The 22,272-nt window shown below is 38.9% G+C and overlaps 1 protein-coding gene across 1 annotated transcript in view; it reads right to left on the bottom strand.

Moving 5' to 3' along the window:
* The window catches only part of ipo11 (importin 11), a 110,622-nt gene that overhangs the window by 3,505 nt on the left and 84,845 nt on the right, over nt 1-22,272 (bottom strand). The window contains exon 29 of the mRNA XM_054611057.1: nt 20,929-21,013. Within this exon, the coding sequence (XP_054467032.1) occupies nt 20,929-21,013 (85 nt within the window). The remainder of the gene's footprint in view (nt 1-20,928; nt 21,014-22,272) is intronic.

Genomic DNA, 22,272 nt, shown 5'->3' with positions numbered 1-22,272 from the left:
GTAAATTCAATTTATATTAAATATGAAAAGAAATGGCAGAAATAAACATATAAACTAAGCCATATCAATAAAGAGGTGTTCTATCTGAGCACGAATTAACTTAACTTAATGTTAATTAAGTTAATTTATTTTTTATAATAAACAAATAATGCATTTAAAACAATTTAGACTGCTTAATGAAAAAGGTAAATAAACCAATCATTTTTAATTCCATTCATTTCTGCTCAGGTTGGCAATACAATGTATAGGCCCTGCGAAAGAAGTTGAAAAGGACATTCACTAGTAAAGCTCTCAAACTGTTTTAAAGTTGCTTTTGACAAAAAAGGGGAGCAAATAGCAACTCAGACATGTTACCATTTCCAACTTGGACAGATTCATCAAACACAAACCTTGCGCTACAGAAAATGATTCAGTATATTCAGCCGCTGCCATTCATCTTACGCCGACGACAGAGCTGGAAAAATAATCCCTGACAATAGAGTAAAAAATGCGAGGGGGAAGTTGGATAGCTTACTAGAGCCGACACATTGCTGTGGAAAAGCGCACTGTCATTTATTTTCTGTGGACTGAAGCGAGGGCGGAAGAAAACAACACCACAGAGAAGTTTGAACGCCTGCAAATAAATAAGAGGGGCGTACCATGAACATCATTACACAATATATAAAACTTTGCCCTATTTTAACACAAATTGATGCCTAGTAACATCAATTAAAAGGGTATTTATATGATTTTATTTTTGAATAATGTAAACGGTACTTTCTGTATTCCGCGTCATGAACCTTTACGTCTTTTTTAAAGTGATATTTGTGTCATATGTGTGTGTTTATGTGCACCTGTATGCCTGAAGTTTGATGGCTCTCTCACTTGCTTGTATTTCACCACAGGATTAATTATTGCTATTATGTGATGCTGATTGACCCTCCTCCTCCAGCGGTTTGGAAGCAGTGTGCTGAACTACAAAAACACCCTTAGTGACTTAATCTTTATAATCCAGCATACACACACTTGGGCGGCTGTGGCTCAGTGGAGAGCAGGGTCGTCCCCCAATCAGAGGATCGGCGGTTCGATCCCTGGCTCCGGCAGTCCATGTCGATGTGTCCTTGGGCAAGACATTTAACCCCAAATTGCTCCCGCAGGCTGTTCCTGCGGTGTATGTATGTGTATGAATGTTAGCTAGGGTCCTGATGGGCAGGTGGCACCTTGCATAGTAGCCCCTGTCATCAGTGTATGAATGGGTGTGAAAGGGTGAATGATCAGTAATGTAAAAGGGCTTTGAGTGGTCGGAAGACTAGAAAAGCGCTATACAAGTACAGTCCATTTACCATTTTTACTTGACATTTGGGCAGGCTTGTGCACTCCTACTCACGTATATTGTAATGGAAATCCTGGTGTCTAGCCAACCAACCACTGGAGGGAATACTTGTCATGCTAATTAGTTCTTTGTCATTACAGTGCAATCAAACTAGTGAAGAGTGGCTGTTGGAGAGTGGCTTAATGGAAACGCTGTCATCTAACCCGTGTAATTACATTCAGCACAAGGACCTGCTGGATGTGTGTGTGTGTGTGTGTGTGTGTGTGTGTGTGTGTGTGTGTGTGTGTGTGTGTGTGTGTGTGTGTGTGTGTGTGTGTGTATAGGCCTGTATCCTCTGTTGTCTTGTCAGTTTAGGTGTGTTTGTGTAGAACCGTAGTACCAACAATTGATGTGAGTGAGCCAAATAAAAAGGTTTTGTAAGTATTTCTTAAACACTATAATCCTCTTAAATATCTAGAATAATAAAACACATTTGCATAAATCCAAATAAATACCAGTGGTTAAACAGGCAATTACAAGTCTGCTGTAGGTACGATGTGTTATGTCTTAACCAAAGAATTAAAGTATTAAAACAGACATAAGAAAATGTGTGCGTTGACGAGCACTTCCAGAAGTGTTGTGTAAATTGAAAAAGGATAATGCAAGATGAATATGCAACAGATTAAGAGACAGTTAAATAGAGAGAGACAGCAGAGTGTAAACAGGATTTTGTGAGTAGAAATGAGCTTAGAAGGCAGCATGTTTTAGATAGCCGACAACTCTGAGCGCTGAGCTAAAGAGCAATATACTGAGGACACCTGCTGTGCTGTGCACAAAACAGCAAAGACACAAACTAATCTGAGTGGAAGCTACCAATAAGAACAATAAGCGTGATCCTGTGTCATCCCCCGGGGAAAAACAGAGGCAGAGATGAGAAGACAAGAGAGAACAGAAGAGAACAAAGGAGGCGAGAGGCAAGAGGAGGTGAGGATGTGATTGCTAAGCAGAAAGGAAGGTGAAGAAAGAGACGACGAGGGAACACGAACACAACAAGAGACTAAGGAGTATTGTCTTGCGAGGGAAGAGGTTACCAGGAACCGGCACCATGACGTTGTGGCAGAGAACAACAGGAATATATATACTCAGAGAACAACATGAAGACAGCTGTTGAAGGTTAAACAAGGTGACGTGGGACGCTGTGAGAGTGGGCAGCTGTACCCCATTGTTCAGGACGGAGAGGAGGAGGTGGAGAGAGGAGTGGGCAACATGAGAGGAGGCAGAGAACGACGAAGAGAGACAGATGAAATGACGGGGCCTGTGAAAGCCCTCATCTCTAATGCAATCCCTGGACTACTGCTGCCCCTTTAGAAAGCAAACAAAGTAAAGGGTCCCATGCCATTACTGTAAAAACAACAGCGCTGTTCAAAATGGGCCTCTGCAGGGGGTTTCAAACATCTCCCACTACAACAGACACACACTAACAAGTGATATGGTTATTATTATTATTATAGCTGTGGGGCTGTATGATATACTGAAGTGTAAACTAAGAACTGTATTGTGCAAGGGGAAGCTGACAGCGTGGGGTTGAGAGGATTACGCTGGGGGCAGATCTTAATTTCATCAGCTAATTTATGACACATCATCGTCAGGACGTCGCCAGCCAGTCGCCCTCGGCGACGGGGACTAGACTTGCAAGTGGCTCCCAAGTGGTCAAAAATGACACAAAGCTTCATATTGTTCAGAGACAAGTTATTCTCAACACAGGTTTTAGCATCTCCATGGTTATACAAGACTGAAGGCAGAAGTGCTGCTTGAAAAATGGAAAAACTTTTCGATTTGGGTGTGAAGACTGATCGGTTGTGATCACATTGTATGCCCTTGCCATCCAGTCATGTTGCATCCATGTGTGTCTAAAACTTCATCACTTCGTCATTTTATCCTATTGGACTATATTATGGGAAAGAAGTATGCTTTGTGAGGTAACAGTGACTTCAGATCAGTGTTCAAAGTGGAAATTTGTGCTAAATTTGAAGAAATTCCTTAAAGGCGTTCCCGAGATATCGCATTCATATAAGCGGAGCCAAGTCAAGACCAAGGCGGGGCGAGACAGAGTCAAGAAAATTACCAGACCAGTGCAAAACCCAACAGCATGACGCACTGTATTTAAAAAAACAGTTGATTCCTAGACGAGAGCAAGACCTTTAAGACCAATCTCTAGTACTTCAACACTGCTTCTTGCTGTATTTCGGTACATGCCTAGAAGAGCAGTGGGTTTTCTTTCTGTTCTAACTCAGTCGATGTGTATTTGCACCTTCCTGACTGTCAAAAACTTTGGAAGTACCACACAAAGCACTAATGGAAGCAATGAGGTTTCAAAGAGTCAGAATGGCACTGTCAAGAATTTCTATTTACGTCTTGTAAAAGATGGGCTCGCTGTCTCAAACCCACATCAATTAATCAATTACCTAATTGAATGACAACATGCTCAACACAGCATACTTGCTGCTGTCACACATGGATACCATGGTTGCCATAGCGTCTGCATAGACATTTCTCTATATGTTTGTTGACACAGAACAGATACTGGAACAGGCTCTTTCCATGGGGCACAGGGTGGATAGTATGAATGAACTTTCTTGGGGTGCAAACAATGTATTAACACCCAAAAGCTTTACTTTATAGTAGGTAAATCTCTCTTTGGGATGGTTTTTGCATAACTTTGACAATTATTTATTTAATTTTATTTATTTTGTACAGGCATTAACACAATCGTGAGACTTAAAATAGCCATTACTTTACCGCTAATTAAATGCTTTGGTTGGAGTTTTGCATTTCATGATTTGTATTACTGTGAACAGTTTATTTGATTTATTTGGGCATTTTCAGAATATGTGGTTGTATTTATAAATTCTTCAAACTCACCAGTCATGTTAATTGGCAATAGAAATAGAGTTTGAAGAATTTATAAATACAACCACATATTCTGAAAATGCCCAAATAAATCAAATAAACTGTTCACAGTAATACAAATCATGAAATGCAAAACTCCAACCAAAGCATTTAATTAGCGGTAAAGTAATGGCTATTTTAAGTCTCACGATTGTGTTAATGCCTGTACAAAATAAATAAAATTAAATAAATAATTGTCAAAGTTATGCAAAAACCAGTTAGTTAACTATCATGCCCTTAAATGAAAAGTTAATACGAAAATAATTGACTATAAATCTAAACTGTATTCAATGCAAAACCAAAGAAACAGGAAACGAAGAACAGGACACCTTGGTTAGTAAGGAAGCATTAAAACATGAATCAACAACTGCTAATAGACTTATAGTCACTTTTTCTGTAATGAATAAATGTGTTTTTGAGAGCAACGGTATATTTCCACGATAAATTATCTTGGCAGCAGGTTCAGTCCTGACGGATCAACCAAAATCTGGCTAAAATATGTTGATGTTGGATGCCCACGAGGATGGAACAGGGGAGAGAGACAAAAAAAAGGTTGTAAAAATACCAATGTTTTGGGATGAAGGTGATTTTATAAACTATTTTTGTTATTTGCTCTGCAAGTTAACGGGAAGTTTTGTGTTCAGTACAGGTTATTTGAGGTAAGTTGTATAGAAGAGAAGTAACAGTTTTACATTTAATGTTTTAATGTTCCCCTTTAATGTTCGGAGTGTCAGGAAGATGAAATGGGAAAGTAATCAGGGCGTGTGGATGAACGGGGAAAAGATAAAGGCAACAGGAAGACAGTAGAAGTGCAATAAACAACATACTAAGTTGAGTGAAAGCAAGGGAGAAGGAAAAAAAGGACAGAGTGATGAATTGAAGGACAAAAGCAATCTGCATGAAGATTAAGAGCACAGCCAACCTGATGGTGCAGAGACCAAACATTCCTGTCGAGACAAAAATGAAGGCAGAGGACAGATGAGACCGGTGGAGGCTTGAGGAGGAAAATATATGAAGTGATGATGAGAGGAAAGGATGGAGGGAGAGGGACATGCCTCCTGCTGCGGCCCACTGATAAAGAACCACTGGTCCTCATGCCTCGGAGAGAGTGGAAGATAAATGAGAGGCAGGATGAAAAGAAGTGAGACAGATGAGATGTGAGGAAAGTGGAAAGGGTTTAGGTAGTTGCCAAGCAGGAGGAAAAATAAAACAGCGCAAAATAGAAAAAGTGGGCGAGATCGGCTTAGGAGAAAAAATAAACTATAATTATGAGAATGATTATAATAATGATGATGATGATGCTGTGCCCCCACAACTGTGGCCACTTTTACCTCACGTAAAATGGCCATTATAGAAAGATTCAACTTGCGCCATCTTTATTGACATGGTCAAGATGTTGAAAAACATTTCTTTTTTGATGCTTGTATTTATTCAATGACCAGGGTTGTCATGCAACAATTATCAAAATTGAGTAGAGCCTCAATTATTGTCATTAATTACACTAGACCACACTGTGGTTAGAACCAAGTGGCTTCATCACATAAGGGGACAAGTGTACCTTCCAGAGATAAATTACAACAAAAAATGAATCACAAATTAGAGTTTAAAGGATAAGTGTGGTGACATACTATATTTTTCTATTCAACAAAACCCAACAATTGATTTATAAGGTATTGTCTTTGTACCCAAAGCCTGATAGAGCTTGTTCATCTGTGCAACAGACCTCTTTTTGATGTACTGGGCGAGCAGTTCCCTCCTAACCATTTTGAGCGGATTCCACGCCATCCTACTGCCGTATACTCATGAGATCACTAAATTTGGTGGTGAAAATAGTCCCCAACGAGGGTACTATTTACTCCTGTTTGAGCAGCGCTTGCTAAAAACTACAGCGCAGCAGAGCCGTTTAGGGAAAATTATTTGGCCTTTTTTAAAAAGTGTATGCTCGCGAAGAGTTATCAAGGATATGTGTCTTCAGTAGGATTAGATTACTTTGGGAGTTGGGAAGTACTGAGAGACGGACACATTGCTAGTTTTGCTTTATTCATGGTATTTCTAGCCAATAGAAATGAAAATGTCAAACCTCACCCTTTATGTTCTCTCTAAAGCCATCACAACCTAAACATTTGAGGTGAAATATGAGCAGAACTTAACAGGCATGACTGTCTGTGATTATAAACGTCAAAGAATAAGGGATGCAAAGGACTGTTTGAATGCGTGGATGCCAGTTTTTTTAAAGGAAGCATATGTGAGAGTGTGCCTAATGGATATTATGCATGCGAGTGAAAGTCTCTCTATATGTGGGCATGTGTTGGCAGAGATGCACTGGTGGGAATGGGCCTGCTGAATATCCGAGTCTGACACTAATCCAATTACCTCAAGCTTCTCCTACTCCAACTCCTGCAGATACCAGCTATCTTACTGATATCCCCATTTACATTGCCCTGATTTAAGGACACGTATATATGTATATGCATATATATATATATATATATGAAATGCTGATTAAAAGTGCTTATCTATTATCATATCCCTTATACTTTCAATGTAAAAGATATGACATGAGTCTGGTATTCAAACTGTGTACCCCAAGTTAGTAACTTTTTCTGTTGTGGTCTCCGAGGCCTACCTAAGGTCATCCTGATGACATAACTGGGGTCATTTCTTCAGACTTGACAAAGATTCTCCAAACTCATAGATCACATTTTACAACTGTTTTCACAGGCTGTGTGATACTAATCCACATGAACTGATCTTAATCTGTGAAAGTGGTGGAGTTCCACTTCATAGTTAATCTATTTTGTTTAATTGCAATAAGCACCAGAACCATCATGACTGCGTTACAGGGCTTCGAAATTGTCCAAATTATAACTGAGATTAACATTTCTTAGTCCATGATCATTTAAATGATTGCTATTTAAACTAATTTGGCTACGCAGACCCATTTTTGGCTAATTACATTGTGTATGTGTGTGTAACCAAATCTCTGGGGCTAATTAAGACTGTCTGACTAATATGTGTTTATTTATAAAAACTGGAATCACGGTTGTATACCTCCGCCAACCAGTCAAGGTTGAAGTTTACATTGATGTTTGTCCAAAAGAGACATCACCTTATCATTTTGTCCTATTAGACATTAGTGATTAATTGTCATAATTAGCATATGAATTCTTGAGTTATGACCAAAAACATGTTTTGTGACACCAAAAACTGATCAGTTAATTTTTGAGTCCAGGTGGATGTTTGTACTAAATTTGAAGAAATTCGGACAGACAGACGTATGCCTCTGCCCTCAGCTGTCACCTGGTGGACATAGACAGCAAAATATGTGTTTTTAGCTTTAAGGTCTTGATATAATTGTCCTATCTGATCAATACAGTCAGGACCTCTAATAACTGCGTATAGACCCAATCAATGGCTTAGCGCGACTGGACATGATGAACAGGTTTAAATGTGAGGGGGCCTGACCTAAACACTAACTTAGAAAATCCTCCAAACGGGAGGCAACAACTGCAGGACTGAACTGATCCTGCATAGTTCTCACCAGAATCACAAAACAACAAGCACGGATGTCTGTCTAATTTGAAATCGGAAATGGGAAAAGTTATTCATGTCGGCGGTTGCTGCTGGTGCATCCCCCATCCTTTGAGGCTACCAACACACTGGATAGCAGAGCTACCTAAAGGAATATCAATAAAATAGGAGGTGGTCGTGGAGGAACTTCTTTCCTTGGGCAGTAAATTAAGTCCAGGATAACGAGCAGTGTTTTACTGCGGAAGTGTGTTACACTTCAGAAAAAACTCAGCATCACAGCTGGTGTGGTTAGAAGTGTGTTTTGTTGTACCTGTAACCAGAATTAACAGTAATGTCACAATGCACTAGAACACTCTGGAGTACACTTCTACATCACTGCAGCAAGGTGAGAAGTTAAACCACTTGAGGTCGGCAAAAACTATAATAAATGTTGTTTTTTTTTGTCCTCCCAATCAAATAAAACCTGCATTTAGCACCACTCATCTTAAAAACAGTAAATACATCAAAAATGCTGGTCCTGCATTGTAATGTGGACTCCAGGGTTTTAGAGAGTTTAGAGTAATGACTTTCAAAAATCCCCAAAATAATTCTGCTTTGCTGCAAAAATGATACAAAACATATCCACAATACAGGTTTTGAGTGTTTCCGTTGTCAGATGACAGCACAAGAACATGTAATAGTGATTTGCAAGTACAAACTCGTAGCCAAATAACAATTTTTATACTTAGACTTGTTTTTATAAAAAACAAAGACAGAAAAAAAACAGCCATTAAAAGACAGAATGATATGTCGGCGACAACACCTATAATTTGTGATTATACTGAAACACAGAACAGGCAATCACACAGTTGGAGGCAACAGAACAAAGCTTTATACTGCTAAGACCAAGAAGAATAACCTCCCATGTTTGTCAAAACATGCTCTTTACGAGACGGTAACAGTAACGCGAGACAAGAAGTACAGATTTAACAATGTTTCCTTTGTTGTGGTAGTGTGATGGCAAACTTTACAAAGACACCCTGAAATTGCTAGTGTGGATGCAAAGAATTTCAATGTAACAAGCGGGTCCTTAGCTGCACTGCCAAAATAGAAGCCAAACCAAACACAGCGAGACAGAACAGTGAGCTAAGAGATAAGGTCATGTACATTCGTCAGCGTTATTATATTCAGGGACAAAGATTGATCAACCGTACAGAAAATAGACAGCGCCATTAAATAGTCATCAAGAAAGACACAAGCGGAATTTAAAAAGTTTAAGACAGGAGAGGTCAGAGTGACAGTCGTAGAGAAACAAGGGCCAGGAAATAAAGAGTGTGAAAGATTGCCCCCTAAAACACAGAAAAAACACACACCTCTATCAACCTTTCCTTTTCAGAGGTTTCATTAGTTCATGGTCTCTTGATTTAGAGGGAGGATCAGGACTTGATTGCAGTAATTTCCTCACTATATGAGGCGGCACAAATGGTAATACCCTAATTAGTATTGTTCTAGAGGGCGTAAATGTAAGAGCCCTTTAGCAGTCTGTCATAAGGGTGCATATTACTAAACACATACATCTAAGTGTAGGAGTCTGCACATGTATACGCACAGTAATGTGCATAGTAAAGAGAAATTAGGAAAACATTGGAAGAGCTGTATATCTGCCTAGAGCGAGCCACTCTCAATAAGTAGGGAACGGTGTGAAGAAGGACAGTAGCGAGGTCTCGGCCACTGAGAGGTCCACAACAATTCTGATAAGCTGTGAGGTTAGTGAAAGTCGTGAGGGCAAAGTGGAAGAGGGCTCCATGGTCTGATTTGACCAAAAATTCATAGTTTCTCATAATCCTACTGAACAAACACTATGTTTTTAGGGACTGTAAATGCCCATGTTTAACAGTGCATGTGGACTAAGTGTGTGTCAACATACTGTAAAAATAATGTGTGGAGTCCTCAGCTCCATCATGTATTCTATCAAAATCCAATCAAATTGAAACAAAAAGGACTTTGCTGATGTCCTAGAATGTAAGAACATGTTGGATGGTCCTTATTGTTTGTCATAAATAAAAAGGCCTATAAATACTTTTTGTCCTTTCAGTGAGAACGTCCACGGTGCTCTGGTGGATTTGGCTGATGGATTGGCTGTGACTTGGGAGACTTTTGCAACTAGGGCTTTGGGCGACAAGCTGGGTCAAACGGTGATACGCAACATCCTGTCTGAAATCGTTTGTGCCGTCTGGCAGGCACTGAAAGACCAATTTCTGCAATTTTAAAACTCCGGAACGGAAGGATGCAGTAAGCAATTTTTGCACTGTGGAGTCTTTAAAATGTTATAACTTGGCTGTAGTTACACTTCTCTTTCCAATGAGACTCTCATGATCGGATGGGCCAGATCGGAATTTAGGTGTGTCCACACTTGACACTTGAATGCAACCTGACCGATAAATCCGATATATTTCGTGGTCAATAGAGCAGCTGTTTAACATTGAATAAACCCATTTCATATATTATAAATCCCTCACAATGAAAGTTCCCCGATATTTTTGCTGCTTACTTTTCCTACCTGCAGTATTAGTAGACTTGTTTTTTTATTGAAGATAGCTGCAAACAGAGCTCTGCTTATTTATATATAAACTCTTCACAATAATGTTACAACAATGTTATTTCAAAGCTTTTATACATTTAGATCTGCAGTAACACGATTCCTGCCTAATTTATACTTCTGCATAAAAGCTTGAACAGAGCCGCAGGGGTTCGCGGACACTGCAAGAGTTTGATTGGACATTGGAGCTGGAAGGTTGGTTTTTCAGAAAAGTACCTTACATATGTTACAGCAACAAATGAATGGTATAGGTTAGGCTATAAACAAATATATGGTAAGATCTGAACACCTAGAGCATTTGTTTTCCATTTCAGGCCAGAGTCACATCGTACTGAGGATTCCACTGAGCTGGTGTAAAACACTTCATGTCAGATAGAGAATGTGTGCAAATCCCATAGGCTGGCTCAAAAATGGACAAATCTCAAGTCATGACACAGACTGAATAAAAAAATGTAATAAATGTGACAGATTTTATGCATGAGAATCTGAAGAGGAACCAACATTAAAAAAGATAAGGTTGTTGTTGCTTTGACTTCTGGAATGTAAAAAAATGTCACCATCATGACAAATTTAAGCTTGTGCCCTAGTAGTTTGGAACTAATGGACGGACTAATTTACTGTTCACTAGTTTGGTACAATCATCAACAAGCAGCTAAACAATGCAATATTATCTACAGGCATGCGATCTTGGTTGCTTGCAAATTATTCAGAAAAAAATTGCAACATTTTGCTGGATGCCTCACACTTGGTAGGCTTTCTGTCTTAGCAGCATCTGTTGTTAAGTGCCCCTCACTATTGCAGCTCAATACTTAAATAACTTTATTAATGGGCCAGTTTATTTGCCAATCCAAGCTTCACCCATCACAGCTGGATGGTTTTGCAAACAGCATCAAGAGAACATTGAATGCTTGGAATCCCTCTTCAGACAATACTGTTAAACTGCCAGCATTATGACATTGGCTTTTCTCTCAGTCAATCATTGTTAATGCTTTATTTGATAAACTAATCAACCTGTCATGAGCAAAGACCAATAAGAAAAATCATCTTATTACTAGTCTGACAAGCCCTGGATTTGAGTGAATAGGACTTAGTGTCTAACAAAATGGGATGTGGTGTGAAGCAGACCGATTTTTCAGCTCTCTAAGCAAACAATCAAAACCAGTGGTTGGTTTCCAATGTAATGAGTCACAGAATGAATAGGATTCACACTGGTAATTTAACAGCTATGAATAGTGAGACCAAAGATCAATTATTCTCATTACTTGAATCACAATAATTAACTCCTAATAAATCCAATGAGTTGACAGTTAAAAATAATAATAAGCACACTTTTGGCTGCATCATCATCTGATCTACCTAGCTACAACTTGAACACAAAGAGCAGAGATGTAAGAGGGTAAAATGAGTCAAGCGTTCCCTGAAGTGAACAGCAAAATAAGTATAGCAACACTAACGATATATGTTTAGTACTACTCTGCATTTCATGGCAGGCATACTGACAGAGCAGGATCAGCACAGGTATATTTAATAACATGAATTAGAAAAGTGCACTCAGTAGAGTGGAGAACTCTTCCAGGTTTGTCTACCACAATGACCACTGCTGTAACGTTTGATTGAACAAATGCAAACCACAATCCCTTGTAGTCAGTGCTCGGTTGAATTTGTCGTTTGTTAGAAATAGAAAGAAAAAAAAATCAGCGATACTGCCTAGTGGTTGCTAACAGCTAACTAGCCGTCTTCCTGCCGACATTCGGAGACGCCCTCGCTCTGTTGTAGTCAGCGCTCGGTTGAGTCAGTCATTTGTCAAGTTGCAAAGTGATGAACAGTTTATCGCTCCCGGGATGCCGTTAGTCTCGAGCACTGCTTTAAACAATCACTGCTGTAATGTTTGATTGAAGAATCCAAAGACGAGTCTGAAATGAGGCCGTTGTTGATCATTTCTGACACCTTCCAGACGGTTAAGAGGAGTGAGGAGTCAGTATTCAATGAAAATATGTTGTCAAAAAGTTTGTATCACTGCAACCACAAGAGGACCTTGAGCATACAATGAGCACAAACAATGATAATGCTGATGGGAGCAGCAGAATGGGAGATTAGCTGTGGACAGACAGACAGACAGACAGACAGACAGACAGACAGACAGACAGACAGACAGACAGACAGACAGACAGACAGACAGACAGACAGACAGACAGAGGTGCACGCACACACAACCACACACTCGTGACCAAGGTCCTGGTATTGTGCATGCTTGACTGAATGGAATAGCGCACTGCTGGAGTTAACATAATGGAGCCATTGTTAATCTGATTAATTACGCCTGTTCTTTTCCTGCTATGACCAGTCAAAATGTTTTCATGTTACCATGAAGAGAAAAGAAACGGTCATGGTTGTGAGACAGCTGGAAAATACAGTGCGCTTCAATAACCAGAATTGCATTGCATTGTATTGCCTGTTCATTATCTTGCTCCCTGTTCTCCCAGGGACACTCTGTTAAGGACTTCTTGCAGATATAAAACTGTGCCATATTTTTCCAGTATTATTGGGACTGCACTTTGAACTACATGAACTATATTCACTAAATTGGAAATGTTCCTGTATCCTTCACCTAATTGGAACTGGCCACAAATTGCCAGTTACATTGCCAAAGACTATTAGTGAATACTCACACAATCAACTCATTTAGATTTTATTTGTGTATTTAATTTACACCAAACCAACGTGTAGATTTGATTCAACTTTGGTATTAAAATACATTTTCCTTTAATGACATCAGCAATCATATCATTCAAATAATAAAACATGAAAACTTTTATATTTAGTATATTATTCCCATCCCTCTAGAGGGGAATTCAATCTAACTCTACTGACACAAACTACCCACTTCACAACTTTCTAACAGAGGCTTGAGCCCCTTCAAAGTACCTCCATGTAGTATACAAGCATGCTTTACAGGCTCTACTTAATTTTCTGCTCATTAAAAAAAAAAAAAAAAAAAAAAAAAAAGGTAAACTACAACATATTTGCCATCCTGCCGCACTCTAAGAACCCACAACTCCCAGTGCTCTCATGGACAAATGGCTGTAAAGCTCAGGAGCGACAGAGATTGTTAGCTCTGTATGCCGTAGGCAGCACAAAGGAGAATCTCTATATCTTGTGGTGCAAAATAACACTGTCAGAGAGGTCTGTTATTCAACAAAACCAAATTATGCTGACACTGATGGTCTGCTTGAGACTGGAGCAATAATAAAGCTGGAATGGCAAGCCTTCATTACTACAGCTTTGTGTGGCCTGGAGTGAATTGATAACACACTGAAACTCATTTCCTATAAATATACACCTTTACCGGATCCCGGGGTCAGGTTGATTGTTCATGAAAATGAAATAATGAAAAAATGTTAAATGACAAAAACCATTTCATGATTAATGGGTACTTTATCAAAGCTTCAAAAAGCATTTTTGTTTCACTCAGCAACGACAGCCCATGGGTAAAAATAATAGATATCATTTTCTATAATTTTCTTACTCAAACATCAAAGCACTCACATTTAATGGAATTGTCATTTAGGGGGAATGTAATCAGATTTATTGCTAATCTACACAAAATAATGAAAATGAGGGAACAATTTCCTGACTAATTAATAAGTGCTGGAAAATGTTTTCTATTCACTCTGAGCAATAACAGCCATGGGGTAACAATGTCTTAGGTATTATTCTTTATCTTTCCCTTCTCAAATTTCAAGGCTCGCACGTTTAATGGGGTGCCCTTTCAAAGCCATTCCATCAGCAAAAGTTTTACTGGAGGAGGTCTTTTTACTTAAGCCCCAGTTGGATTACAGAGGGGGAGGGGGAATATTTGCCATTCTCCATACTTGGTTATTCAGATCTTAAACAATACTGTTCAAATTCCTGTCAATATTTCTACTAAAATAAAGTAAAATGTGTTGAAGTATAAGATAAGATAAGATAATCCTTTATTAGTCCCGCAGCGGGGAAATTTGCAGGCTTACAGCAGCATAGGGTAAAGTGCACACAAGAGACATAGTAAAAGAAAGACAAGATAAAAATAAAAATGAAATAAAAAAACAAGTATTATAAATAAGCAATAAAAAACAGTAGAAAATCAACAATAACTGAAATATTATATTTACAGACAGAAAAAACTATTAAAGCTATAATTGCACAGTGTATTGAATTGCACATGTGTCATGTGGTCTATTTGATAGAAGGGTAAAATAAAGCCAAAAGTTGGATATTTGCTATCTTATGCTTGATTTTGACAATTTTATTAGCTGACTCGGTAAGTATTTTTGTACAAAAAAAGCAGCTAATGTTTCTTGATTTTAGACAGACTACCTACCTACCCTTTTTTCTGACAACATTAACCTTACCAAAATGGCACAATTCAGAACGAAAAAAGTTATCAATAGCCTTTTTTGAGTATATTATTATGCCAACACATGGACGGTTCATAAGACATTCATAAATGTGGTTCAACAATTACTTGACTGAGAGGGACAAACAAAAGCTTACCGATTCCTGTAACTGTTTGTGTAAGGGCGTTTTGGTCTGAGCTGCAGTCATCTACTGCTGCTTTCAGAATCACCATATGTAAAGTATATATAAATCTGACAAGAACAGTTCTAACTGTGAGACTAATGTTTATTTTTACTATCATGTGGATCCACCATTACGAATATCAATGGCAGAAAGACGCATTTCTGAAAAACCAACTCATTAGCCTAATTGTCATCAGTTACACATCTTGAGCACATGCTATAAATGACTAAACCGAGCATTCTGTTCAAATAAATCGAAACTACATTAAACAATAAACAGAGTACACCAAATGAGGCTATGTAATTGGTCTACATCTGGGAGGCTACAATATATAAACCAAAAGAAGTAATGTGTCTGATTGACATGAGGTTTATGCCAACACGTGACACAACAGAATAAATGTAACTTTCTGGAAAAAGAACTCCATATCTAGTCTTTTGTCATTTTTGCCATGGGGGTTAGGGGTCAACATTAACCAATTAAGAAGTTTAGACTGAAGAATAATTCTGTGCAGGTACATGCATTAACATAGACGTCCTTAACAGCTGCTGCCCTTGAGAAAGGCACTTTACTTTTTTTATTTTTTAATGCCCCTTTACTGGGCAAGAATTATGGAGGTAGCGTTGGCAATTATAAAGTTACGTTTTGACAGCATTTTGCATGCAAATTAAGAAGGATCGTCTTGCTACACAGCAAGAAGACCCATTCACACAGGCACCAGAACAAGAGGTCTTTGTAAATATCATAGAAATATAGCTTTGAAAAACTTGCCACGTTTTTGTGCTGCAAAGGGTTGCTCAAAACACCTCTACAGCAATGTGTCTTCCTAGAAAGTTCTGTAAACAGTTTTCATTCATTCATTTTGACCCGTTAAGAGTCGCGGGGGTGGCTGGAGCCGTTCCCAGCTGTCATTGGTGCCCTAAACAGCTTTGAATTTTGTAATTGTATTTTCCCAGTTTCCAGTTGGAAACATTAACAAGTAGTTACGTAAATTAGACAAGGAAAGAAAACATTGACTTGGGAATTATATGCTGCTTTTGATAATTTTTTTAAAATGTCATTTTACAGTGCTTCTTTTACCACAATATCCCTTTACTACATCATAATGGGGTGGTACAAGAAGTTCTAAAGGCCAATTTCTAAAAGACAACAAAACAAACTAATGATCTAACAGTATCTGCATTGCTGCAGTAGATACCACTAAAAGTGTGAGAGACATTCGTAACTGCTCGTTTCAAATCTCCCCATTCAATCAGTTTACACTTGCCTTCAAGCTTTCATGCAAGTCATGTAAACCATGATAAATGCAGCACAATACTATGTATTTTTTGCCAGGATTCAATAAATTGTACCACCTCTGGCCTCCATCACTATTCACTACATCAGGTTTGGCAACCCACCCCCTCATTGTATCCCTGTTGCACAATTGTGTGTAAAATAGGGCACCTTTGTTTTCCATTTTCATGTTTGAGTCTAATCAGTCATTGGCCCCTTCTCACCGCACGAAAAGATAGGTATGTGTGTTGTTCATGTACATTAGTGTGTAGTCAAATAAGAATAGCTGTGTGTGTAGGTGTGTACCTCCACAGCAAAACAAAAGGAGCCCATGTCATTAGTACCCAGTGAAGATAGTCTTTGATGTCGCCTATCCCTCGTCTTGTTTGATGGCGCTGGCCTTATAGATGAAGCACAGGAATCAAATGATGCTTTATGTACCGAGGCCAAAACACAGCATCAGTTAGCCTGGTCTAGTTGCCTGGAACACTCAGATCAAAGTGAGGGGCCCTTATAAATGCCAGACAAGATAGAGTGGAACAGTCAACAGCTTCCAAGACACAAAACAAACTCCCGCTTCATGCCAAGAAAAACATGGCAAGTCAAATTCAGGGACAAATCAGAAGACAGCAGCAGCGGAGAGGCATCCTCTCCCATCACACAGACTATGAATCGTAGAGCTGCACCCATGAGGAAATCCTCTGAATGGAATGATGGATGGAGGGGATTGCTGAGCAATCCGGGACATCTTAAGATAAACCAAGCCCACATATTTAAAGGTTGACGCTTTCATTCTATGTTTATCAAATATCAAACTCACGTCATGGGATATGAATAAATGTGCAGTGAAAGAACAGGTCCTGCTATTCACATCTGACAACACAAGTCCCTTCCCTTAACACACAGATCTACAATGTCTTCCTGTTTAAAAAAAGAGTGAGATTTTTTTAAAGAAAAAACCTGCTATAGTCCAAATTTGTATTTATTTGTACGCATTTTTAGGTGTAAATTTTTAGCTTATTGAATGTTTCATGATCTGCCCAGAGCAACTTAACACACAAACTAAAAGTTGACAAGTAGAAAAAATACATGTCTCTGAGTTTTTAAATAATAACAAAGGCGTACTAACAAACGCAGCATTTAGCTATTTAAATGAAACTATAGCTAAAGCTATTAAAATATTGTACATAATAGCCAAACACTTCAGATTCAAGTCTTCATAATACAGTGTAAACAACATTTTTCTTGGTAAAGAGAAAATATATGAGTCATGATTTCCATAGACACGGTCAATAGTGGTACTTACGGACAAATGAACGCTAAAACAAATCTGACTGTTTGACAAGTGCTAAAGATACAAACTGACACCACATGAACTCAGTGGCTTTCAAAGTTAGCACCCCCACCAACAGTTAAGTGACTGTCACTTCTAGGCATGGTGCCAAAATGATCTTTTGCCCTCTACATAATGCCTAACTTTGATAAACAGAAGGGCAGCTTTGAAGGGCAGCTGTGGCGTAGTGGAGAGCAAGGTAGTTCTCCAATCAGAGGGTCGGTGGTTCGATACCCGGCTTCGGCAGTCGATGTGTCCTTGGGCAAGACACTTAACCCCAAGTTGCTCCCGAAGGCTTGCCATCGGTGTGGACTGGATGTTGCATGAATGTTAGTTAGAGTCTGATGGTGGCACCTTGCATGGTAGCCTGTCATCAGTGTGTGAATGGGTGAATGATATGTAATATACTACTGATTGTAAGTCTGCTAAATGACTGTAATGAATGTAATGTAATGTAATAAACCTTTTATTTGATTTATAGGTTTCACTTGAGTTCCAATTATCTGGGGAACATTTCAATTGGGACAATAAAGAACTTTATTGTATGAGGATCTTATAGGGTGTGTCATGTACGAATGATAATAGAATGAGTCATACATCCATTAATCTTACTTCTAATGACTATCAAAGCTCCACTGGACTCACAATTTATGGGTGAATTCACAAAGTATGGATTGAGGGCACCGATTGCACCATGAATTTAACACCACTATCTTCCCCATCTCAAGGTCCGATTCACAAAGGGTATTAATAATTAAATAAAATCATTAATAATTTGCTTACAATATTACAGCAAAAACACCCCATCAAGTTTGCAGCCGAGTGGAATTTGCCCCTTTTCTCCTTTTCCCCTGTTTTCACTCCATTCATCTTTTATGTAAGATTGCAGATGCCCGCAAGGAAGCAGCAAAATCTAATTCAACAAGACAAACCAGCACGGTCACACAAATATCACCTGCGGGCAGAGACACTGTGATGAAACTGCTTGACAAAGGGAGGCTACATGGGTAGAAAGTGACAAAGTCAGATAAGGAAAGATGAGGGAAAAGGAGGGATGGGATGGACCAGAGTTAAAAGGGATGGACCAGAGTTAAAAGAAGGAAGCAAGGATGCATAAGGTATTATTTATGGACATGTGTACTGGGTTAGAGGGTTTATATAAATTGAATCTGTCTATGCCACCTTCCACCACTTTCTACAGGGCTCAACAATAAAGCATCTCAGGGGCTGCAATGAAACAAAGGGTGAAAAAAATTTAAAGGGCAATGTCTGAAAATACTTTTTAAATCCGATTTATTCTTTGAAGAGTCACCCACTGTATATCCTGTCCATTAGAAAAATTCTGTTGTAAGTCGGAAACTTGCATTCAGGTCATCAAGACAAGTGCATGATTACAGAATTGGTTGCTTGAGGATTAAAATACTATGCATTAACAATAAAACACTTTATATATTTTCGATTAATTACATTGAACTACAGTCTTTCACTGATGGAGACTTCCAAATTTGAATCAGGCACTTCGGTATTAGTACTTGTTGGATACAGTGGGTACGGAAAGTATTCAGACCCCTTTAAATTATTCACTCTTCGTTTCATTGCAGCCATTTGCTAAAATAGATAGGTGTGTGCCTTTCCTAATCAAGTCCAATCAATGACAATAATTGGCTGCAATGAAACAAAGGGTGAAAAATTTAAAGGGGTCTGAATACTTTCGATATAACAGAAATATAATAGAATTACAGACAACAAGTAAGTAAGTGCTCCACAGTGTAACTTTATCATTAATATGCAATGCACATAAAGGGAAAACATAGTAGGGCTCAGTCTGGGAATCGTGACTATTCATACACCTGCCTGGAAAAGGAGGGAGAGTGAGTCAAGTCTATATCCAGGACTTTGGTTCTAAGACATAAAGGTGAGCCCGACTTTATCTATTTGGTATTTCTTCACTCCCCCACTCGCTCAAGTCGCTCCATTCCCAGAGGGATGACATTTCACGTAGCCAGGCTTCCTGCCTTTACCTGCTGCCTGACTGGCAATGCAGCAGACCCCGAAACCTTACAAATGGCTGAACAAAAGTTTCATGCCACTGAGTGCAAGTACACTTAGAATGCAATTAAGCGACGTGGATGCGACTGCATTTATTATAAGCACAAAAGTACGATTGATTCCTCTCAGACATGTGCATAGTTGTCTCAATAAATTCATCAAAGTGAGGCATTAAGTAAACCATTTGTCATGAGAAAGTGCTAAAAAACAAACAATATCCTATGTCTCTCTCAAGCTCTTTCATACTTGCACATACACACACATTTGTATACACATAAATGCCTCTGCACAGACATGCACACACCTGCAAAGGAAAGAAAACACAAGAAAGCCAAACTGGAGTCAGACGCTCAAAAAACGCCACGGGTCATCTTCCTCATTAACTTTCCCAAGAAGCAGAGAGAGGTGCGACTTTAAGTCTCCTCTCCTCTATTCCCTGAAGCAGAAAGTCAAGGTCTGGGCTGAGGTGATAAGTGCACTGGGATACCGCCCAGCAGATACACACAAACTCATGCACGCACACACAGAGGAAAAAAGACACTCAAAGTCACACTAGAGAATAAATAGAGCTGTATTTCTCCATTCAAACACCAATGAAATTAAATGTGTATATAAATTCAATTTTGCGCGGGCACTCATTTGGAGAAAACATACACACATCATAAATAAATGATATTTTTCACAATGTGAAGTAGTGTTTTTGGAGCTTCCACCGTGTGACATAGAGTAGCACAGGAATGCAGCGTCATAGAGAATGCATGCTCATGCATACATGCATCATTGTGCTGTTTAATTGGTATACATCCCCCACCTAGGGGCCATTTATAGGTACTCATTGGCGTCCGCGCTTACCTCAAGTGACTCAAAGCCTACTGCAAGCTGCTATGACACATTCAATGCGTGCATCCAGGGGCTGTACTTAAAAGTGATTATGTGGTGCACTGCATGAAAAGATGTAGCAGCTATTGAAGCTGAGAGGCGGTTGACTAACGAGTTTACGTGGAGAGACAACCTTGACTGGAAATTCAATATATTCCGTTTCTAAATCATGTGGAGAGACAACCTTTCTCTAGGCTAACTGGAGAATTCAATATATTCCGGTTTCTAAATCATGTGGTTTACTTTGGTTGAGTGATTTTATACTGTATTATGAGTACCAGTTTATTATAAAAGATACCGCAAGGGGTGAGGACTAGCAGAGGACAATGATATTATGTTCAATAACATAACATTATTGAAGCTATTTGTGTGAAATATCAAATGAGAATGGGACAACAGAACTAACGTTTTGTGATTGCAAATTTAGATCTTTTCTGTGTGTGTACAATCGTGTGTGTGTGTGTGTGGGTGTATTTGACTGACCAGTTTCTTCCTCTTGTCCTGCTCAGTTGGTGGCTCCTCATCATCACTCAGCTTGGGCTCCTCAAAATGGCTCATCAGCATGCAGCTGCAAACACAATAATATCCGACTCAATATTAATAACCACATATTAACCTTCACAGTAGGAGACAATTTCAATACAGTCAGCGTGTACGCACCGACACAGGCACACACAAAAAAAGGATGAACCCTCTGGCAATTGAGTACACAGCTCGGCCTCCTATTCATATTGGTTCATCGGCATTCAGAGAGAATTACAAGCAAAACCTTTGTGCTCATTCCAAAGTCTGCAAAGTCTTTTATTTCCTCTGTCCTTTTTTTTTTTTTTTTTTTTTTTTTTTTTTACTTGATCCTTTGTGTGAGTAGAGGTAAGGTAGCGGGGGGTCTCGAATGTCACATTTAGTGACTTTGACATGTGGCAATTGATAACTCGTGATCAGAAATTCAAACTAAATTCCACCTAAACTCCACCTAATGAAATTCAAATTAATAAAAGACAAAGTTTATACAGCCCAGAAACTACCATCCAGTCTCTATTCTGGAGTGAATACACCTTTAAAGTGGCTATAATCAATATTTCTATAATAATGTATCAAATGACAATGTAAAGATAATGAGACAATGTAAAAGGGGTCACTCGTACTGATCAACCTACAGATAATTATCATTTGAAGCTGCAGTCTCCCTGGGCTTCTCATAGCTTTATAGCGTGTCAGCTCGCAGCTATACTTTTTGATTTCACACTCACAATCTCATGACGCCGTTTTCGGCGGCAGCAAGCAGCCGTTTTCAGTGGGAAAAACACCAGACAGCAGACAGGTACAGTTAGCAGCTAAATAGGCAAGACATTTCCCTCAGGAGTTGGTGACCAATAACAGAGCTAAGAGAGAATGAATATTAGGCTTACATTTATCAGGTGGCCAGAGACACCACTCAGAATGAATGATAACGTTGCTCCTTGACTGTTGGATTTGTCAATAAGTTTGCCATCAAAATCTCCATTTAGACTTATGTCCATGTTTGCGATTCGTTTCTGCTGCCCCAAGGTGCCCTTTTAAAACTTATGCAGTTTAAATTTGTTGAACTAAGTACAACTTTTCTTTTCCTGTTTTTCATTCATTTGGTTTTAGTTATTAGAATCTTACACATTGATCCTGAGCAGCTCAGCTCAGTACAAAAGACATTCAAACTGTTACAGTAGTTACGTGACAAGTGACTTTTTCGACAATAACACTGGAGTACCATGCGAAATTGTCTTGCCAACTGGCATGTTGTTTTACTGAATTTATCCATGGCAGCAATGACTTTCATTGTTATTCCAGACC

Source organism: Anoplopoma fimbria, chromosome 13 (assembly GCF_027596085.1).
Source record: "Anoplopoma fimbria isolate UVic2021 breed Golden Eagle Sablefish chromosome 13, Afim_UVic_2022, whole genome shotgun sequence".
Classification (NCBI taxonomy): Eukaryota; Metazoa; Chordata; class Actinopteri; order Perciformes; family Anoplopomatidae; genus Anoplopoma; species Anoplopoma fimbria.
The sequence above is the reverse complement of the archived record's forward strand: the minus strand, read 5'-3'. Positions and strand labels throughout refer to the sequence as shown.